This window comes from Ursus arctos, unplaced genomic scaffold, assembly GCF_023065955.2.
Source record: "Ursus arctos isolate Adak ecotype North America unplaced genomic scaffold, UrsArc2.0 scaffold_31, whole genome shotgun sequence".
Lineage (NCBI taxonomy): Eukaryota > Metazoa > Chordata > Mammalia > Carnivora > Ursidae > Ursus > Ursus arctos.
Window position 1 is genome coordinate 2494712 of NW_026622997.1, and position 7194 is coordinate 2501905.

At 43.6% G+C, this 7194-nt stretch overlaps 1 protein-coding gene across 1 annotated transcript; it reads left to right on the forward strand.

Annotated features, from left to right (window-relative positions):
* Positions 1 to 1352: 1352 nt before the first annotated feature.
* Positions 1353 to 2675, forward strand: LOC113264261 (putative vomeronasal receptor-like protein 4). The gene has a single exon (XM_026511185.3). It carries the CDS (start codon positions 1776 to 1778, stop codon positions 2673 to 2675), a length of 900 nt encoding a protein of 299 aa, XP_026366970.1. The 5' UTR covers positions 1353 to 1775.
* The last annotated feature ends 4519 nt before the right edge of the window (positions 2676 to 7194 follow it).

Genomic DNA, 7194 nt, shown 5'->3' on the forward strand with positions numbered 1-7194 from the left:
TCAGTATTTTTATAAAACGTCTACATGAGAAATGAGATTCAAAAGGTTAGTAGTGAAAGAGTCCATTCTTATTCAGGTTGAAAGTGTGACAATCAGCTTGGATGGATAAAGATCAAATCACTAGTATCAACCAGGTTGAGAGAACAGACACAGGTCACACTGACCCACTTGCCTGGGTGATTTCTCCCCACGTTATTCAGCAGCTCTGAAATGGCATAAGGAACCTGTGTTTGAGTGACCACTCGTTTCTTACCGAGGACGCCCCAACTCACTTTACTATATGCCCCCAAATTTGGGGGATGCCTCATTTATAAACTGCCCTTGACTCCTGACGGCACCCAATTCCTCGTTATTAGCTTTGCTAACCCCCTTGGGAGGCATCAAACATCCGAAACTGATCCAGGCTTTACATAGGGTCCCCTCTGATTCCTCAGTGGGACTCAGACCTCCTATAAAAACGCCTGCAGGCAGTACTCCAGGGTCCCCTCGGCCCTGCCCAGACTGCTGCAAGCAGTAGATCAGAGTTTGTGCAGCCCACAGGTTTGTTCCTGGAAGTCTTTGGCTGAGGAGCCTTTAAAAGTTGGAATCTATACAGCTTAACTTGATCTCAGAAACTAGGAAAGCTCACTGAAAATTATAAGCAGTGAACATACAGAAAATGTTTGGGGTTTTGAAAGACAACTCTGGAAATAGTAAGGTGTATGTATCAGAGGTCTAAAAAATGGAATCAGGAGGGGCTCCTGCGTGGCTCGGTGGATTGAGTGTCTCACTCTTGATTTCAGCTCAGGTCATGACCTCGGGGTCCTGAAATGCAGCCCCACATTGGGCTCTGTGCTGGGTGTGGAGCCTACTTATGATTCTGTCTCTCTCCCTCTGTCCCTCCCCTCCCTCCCCCCTCAAAACATAAAAGCAGGGGCACCTGGGTGGCACAGCGGTTAAGCGTCTGCCTTTGGCTCAGGGAGTGATCCCGGCGTTGTGGGATCGAGCCCCACATCAGGCTCTTCCACTATGAGCCTGCTTCTTCCTCTCCCACTCCCCCTGCCTGTGTTTCCTCTCTCGCTGGCTGTCTCTCTCTCTGTCAAATAAATAAATAAAATCTTTAAAAAAAAAAAAACATAAAAACAAAACCGCGATCAGGAGACAAGCCAGGAAACTGTTATACTGATCAAAAGGAGGTATTTGGTGGATGCTGAACACAAGAAGGGGCACGATCACAGATGAGACAGGCTGAGTGTGTGAGCTGTGAAAGACGTGGGAGCGGGAGGAGTTATTCAGTCCCTGTTGTGGGGCGTGGGGAGGTGGAGAGGTTGAGAAGAAGACCCAGATTTTTTTGGAGGTAGCTGATGGTAATATCATATGACGAAGTAGAAAACACAGGCTGACATCAGGTTGGGGGAATTTGGGGTTCATTTCAGCACATGCTGAGATTGGACATATGTGAGGTATACAAAGATTTCAACCAGCAGGTTGGTTTTGCTGGCATGGAGCACAGAAAAAAATCTTAGTTGCAAATTTAGATTGTCGTATGCTCATCCCCAAGACTGTATTTCAGGCCACATAGATTCACTGATAGCGAGTGCCCAGAAGGACCGTATAAAGTTCTTGGACAAAACTCTGCTCCATTACATTCATCGTGACCCATGGCTCAGTGTCCCTGATACACCAGAAAAGGCCTCTGATAGGCATTATTCTTTGCAGATACGTATCATCGTTACGGTTGCTCTCTTCAAGAGGTGTTTGCTAGAGCCAAAGACTTTCTGCCCATGAAGTAAGAAATGTTTCTGATGATTATTAAAGGAACGTTACTGCTCTCTACAATTGGACCTGGCATTGCGGGGAACATCTTTGTTTTTGTGAATTATATGTGCATTTTCTTTTGGGACACAAAAAAGAAATCTACACATCTAATTCTCATCCACTTGGCTTTCACAAATATCATAATACTTTTTTCCAAAGTAACGTTAAAAACAATAGAAATTTTTGGTTTGAGAAACTTCCCAGATGATACAGGCTGTAAAACGTTTGTGTACCTGGAGAGGGTGGCCCGAGGCCTGTTGATCTGCACCACCAGCTTGCTCACTGTGGTCCAGGCCACCACCATCAGCCCCAGAGCCTCCGTGCGGGCCAGCTTCAAGCCAGCATCCACATGCCGTACCCTTTCCTTTTTCCTCTTCCTTTGGATACTCAATTCCTTGCTCAGCATGAACTTACTCTATTACATGAAAAATGTCAGCAGCCTAAACAGCTCACAGTTTGGTCAAAGTGGCAGGTACTGTTACTTCCTACCAGTAGGCCAGACAGTAAGATGGATGTTTCTCATTCTCATGGTCCTGCAAGATTTCCTCTTCCTGGCACTGATGGTCTGGGCCAGTGTCTACATGGTACTCATTCTCCATAAGCACCACAAGAATGCCCACTACCTACAGAAACCCAAGGTTCTCTACCACATCCCCCCCGAGATACAAGCGGCTCACAGTGTTCTCCTTCTGATGCTTTGTTTTCTTTTCTTTTATTGGATAGATTATATTATTTCTTTACATTCACAGTCTTTAGTTGAGAAAAAGTTCATAATGTTAATCATCGTAGAAATCTTAACGGTCGGTTATGCAATTGTCAGCCCGTTTGTGCTGATTCACAGAGATGGACGTCTGGCTGAATGTTGGCACTTTCATTAGGACTTGAGAAAATGACTGTTTCCTTGATCCCTTGGGTAGCAAGTTTGAAATAAGACATTTTATAGCAGCGAGAAAAAAAAATGAAGAGTAGCTTCAACAAATTAAAATATGATGTTACACAGCAAAGCTGGTGACCAGTAGCCCTGAGCTGACACAGGGGACTGAGCCTTCTTCTGTCCATCCCGCCCCCCTCAGGAAGGGTAAGCCAATTCCAGTTTTCCTGCTTATAAGATGCCTCTTTCACCACCAGGCTTCCTACAGGAAGGAGAAGAATCTGCCAAATTCCTTCAAAATGCTAATGTATATTCTCTTTGACTTGTAAGTTTCACTTCTAGGAGGATTGCTCAAATGTGAATTACAGTATAAAAACTATTATACATTGGGGCGATTTTTAAAAATCATGAACTAAATATCCAGCAAACAGGCTGTTTTGCTGGCCATGTGAATATGTCCTAAAGGATCCAGCCGTACAATGGGATTTTACTGAGCTTCTGAAAGAATGGGTGAGCTCAACGTGTATTGCCATGGAATGATGAGCAAGGTGTGTTCGTAATTAATAAAAGATAGGAATTCAAGAGCAATGGTATTCAAAAATGGAATGGAATATTTTAACTCGATCTTATCTCCTTCTTTTGCAAGAATGCAAAGGAAACTTAAAACAGTTTTACCTGGTTTCAGAGAAACTAGGTAAGTGAAACAAGTAAGTAGAATTTCCTTTTACATCATTCTATATTTTCTAAACTGTAAAATCTTTGAATATATCTTGTAAAAGATGAACAAAATATTCATTTTGCAAATAACATGTGGCTTGTGTCAAGACATATTTGTTAGTGCCCTGACACTGCCACGGTCCTTGCAGCCTCATACTGGTATCCCATCAGCGAGCTACACAATAATTTGGTTTCTACAGTAGTTTGAATAAGAAATTTGGCCTATATTTTTCTTAAATTGGAACCTAAATAGGTATTTGGGTAGAATTCATCATTTCAGCAAAAAGATATGTCCTCGAGCTGTTTTGAAAAACACTTGATGCTCTTTTACTGAGTTCACATCTTTACGATACAAAATCTTAGAACTGATATACAGATTTTCCATCCCATTTTTAAGAATGCCTGTATCATGTCTGTTTAATTGCCCTTGTATCATTTTGAGGTTTTTTTACTTCTCTACTAAACTTCCCTTTGGTTTTGTTGTACATGTCAACACAGTTTTAAGTAACTTATTTATGTTATTATGCTATATTGTAATATGTGTAGGAGTTTAACTTCCTGATATTACTGTGGGTGCCTGAAGGCCAGGACTACACGATTTTTCTTAGTTTGCATAACTTTCCTATGACATCTTTTTCTGTCATAGAGAACAGGACAGTATAAGCACTCCCTGAGCCAGTCGTTGGTAACTGACCCAAAAGGAAGGGATGGAAGAGGTCGGAAATGAAATTAAGAATGACATTTTAAAATTAATTATGAAGAAGAGATTATTGAGCACTAAAAATAGAAAGTGTCCAGATGAACATGGAGACGTGTGGTTGGTGACCAAAAACGGTTAGGATCGTGTGTTAGTCCAGGTCCTCCAGAGAAACGGGATCAGTAGGAAATATCTCTATCTATATATATGTATCTCTCTGCAATGACAGGAATTGGCTCACTCCGTGATGGGGCAGGGAAGTCCCACAGTCTGCTGTGTGAAGCTGGAGACCAGGAAGCCCGTGGGATAGCTCACTATGAGTCCAAAGGCCTGAGAACCAGGGGGCTCCTTGCTTAAGTACCCAAGTCTGAGGGCCCGAGAACCGGGAGCACCCAGGTCAGAGGGCCGGAGAAGACGGACTTGCTAGCTCACGAAGAGAGAAAGAATTCACCCTTCCTTTTTGTTCCATTTGGGCCCCTAACAGACGGGTGAGAGGGGTCCCTACTCCGTCTATTGAGCACATGCTAATCTCTTCCAGAAACACCCTCATGGACAAATTCAGTTTTACCACCTCTCTGGGCATCCCTCAGATCAGTCAAGTTGACACACAAAATTCACGATCACAGAGAGCCTGGCATTTAGGTTCTCAAAGAAGTGCTATTCTGTGCTTCCCTTGGAAAAGTTAGAATTGAGTTGAGAAATTGAAATTGAATCTAGACTCTTCTACAGAAAGTAATTTCAGATTGAGAAACACATGATTAAATTGTACCCATGGACAGGAGTGGGGGGTAGGAAACAAAAACTGGGAATACTGAAGTGTGGAACACCCTGACATGGCGGGGAGCCCCATCAGCTATCACTCGCCTCTCATTTATAGTTTTGTTACCAGTAAAATAGAGTAGGAAGGGGAAGTCTGCATCAATTTGGCCAGTGAAATCTTCCATAAGTTTTGAAGTGATGATAACTGAAAATGTCTCAGATTTGGTGAAATACAAACTTCTAGATTCAAAAAGCTAAGAGAATTCTAAGCAGTATAGACTCAAAAATGTTTGTATCCAGATCAATTATAATCCAGTTTGTAACCCTGAAAACGAAATATCTTGAAAGCAGCCAGAGTTAAACGATATATTACCCACAATTCTTAAATGACAATGGATTTCTTAGAAGAAACCGTGGACCTGAGATGAAACTTTATTGATCATCTAACCCTACTAAGTTCCTCCTCTGACAGGTGATCCATAGTGAGACTTGGAGTCTCCAGGAAGCATTGTCAGTTCGGAGCCAATGACCATGAATCTCTGAAAAGACTGATTCTATCCCTTTATCTACTTCAGTCCCTGTAGTGCATGACTGCATGTCCCTCTGGGGCTGGCTGGGGGGAAGATTCTCACTGTACATTCTTGACAATGTGGTAGGTTTCTTCATGGGGATCTATCTTCCCCAACATTCAAGGGCCTCTGGGTCATGGAACTGGCTCAAGTCTGGAAATGATTAAGGATCCACGATTATCCATGATGTTTCAGTGATTCAAGTCAGGTTTCTATTCACCAGGCCTGGAATTTTTCTCCTTTTCCAGACCCAGTAAGACTTTAGTAGACCTCTTACGTACATCAGTTCTACAGAACCATAATCAACGAGTCGGTACCAAAGAGCTCTGCGAGTCAGACTGTTTGATTAATGTCCATTAAGGTAATGCTGGCGTGCTTATTTTTGGTGATTAAGTGACATCACTTGGCACCTGTCTTTCTGGCTTCAAGTTATCCCCACTGTATGTAGGCATTCCAGTTACTGGTAGTAACTCCTGATGTAATTATTATTTGTAGGGAAGAACTCCAACAAAGCTCTTACGATGCTGGGCCACACTCATGAGTTCATGGTCACAGCTGTGGTGAAAGGCACATGTTGTGGAGCCCTGCTGGTTTGGATGAGCAGATCCTACATAAGAAATACTTTAAATTCCAAGAATCTCAGAGCTTTCATAACTTCCTCTACAGTATACTAAGGATTTCTTGACATTTCCACTGCATTTAGTGTAGGCCACATTTGGGTTCATCTTTCAGTCCATCAACCTCTCAGGCTGTTCGAGCCATTCCCAGCCACTTAAACGAAAATACGGAATTCACAGTCTCTGTTGAGTGAGTCCATCTCAATACCTTGGGCCTTATCCATCTTGACACTCTTTTAAGCTTGATCCTACACCCTTCAGATCCGTTTCCAAACACACATATCTAGCTTGGACCGCAAACTATTTCGGGACTCTTTCTGAAATACAGATGGAGTGTTTTCTGAAATCCCCATTTTGGTAGGACTTGACTTCTCATAAGTGCCCTCATGGGAAAGCGGGAGGTCATGACATTGCTGCTAGCCAGAGCAATGCTGTGGGGTCACAGGTTGGTGCACATACAGCCCCTAGAGCAGGGCCTGGGGCCCAGTGACCACTCAGCAAACATCCGCTGCTTTCCCTCAATCCCTGGGCTCTGGTGCTGTGCCACAGTGGCTGCGTGAAAATGAATAAAGGAAACCTCATTTAAAGTGGAGCAGGGGGAGTGTGAAGGGAGCTCTCCTGCACCGTGACCCTCCTCATGTCCTGCATAACCAGTAAGAAGAAAGATGCCTCCCTGCCCCAGAGACAATGCACTAACCACACTTGCAGCCAAGGGGAAATTGCCACAACCTCAAACTCCTGTTCTTCTCCAGAGAACTTTTGTTCAAATCAACCCTTCCCAACTGCCTCCTAAAACCTAATAAACGCTGGCCTTCCCTTTGTCCCTTTGGACTTGTCTGTGGTCCTTCCATTGTTTGCTTGTCCTGCACTGTCATTCCTCTGCTATTCCCAAAGAAACCCATTTTGCTAATAAAATAACTGGCCATTTTATTTTTGAGGTTGACATCACTCGGTGTCAGAGAAGTGGGATCCAGAGAAGACCCCCCCCCCCCGCAACAACTCCGAGGCCGGTAGCAAACATGGGCCAGGACCCACTGGGTCCATCGAGCTCCTTGCTTTCTCCCAACCCTGGAGTTCGAGGGTAACTTTCCTCCTGGATTTGAGTTCTGCTCGTTTTGCATTTTTTGAGCTCTGCAGGGTTTATTTGGGATCTGTTCAAAAGCCTTG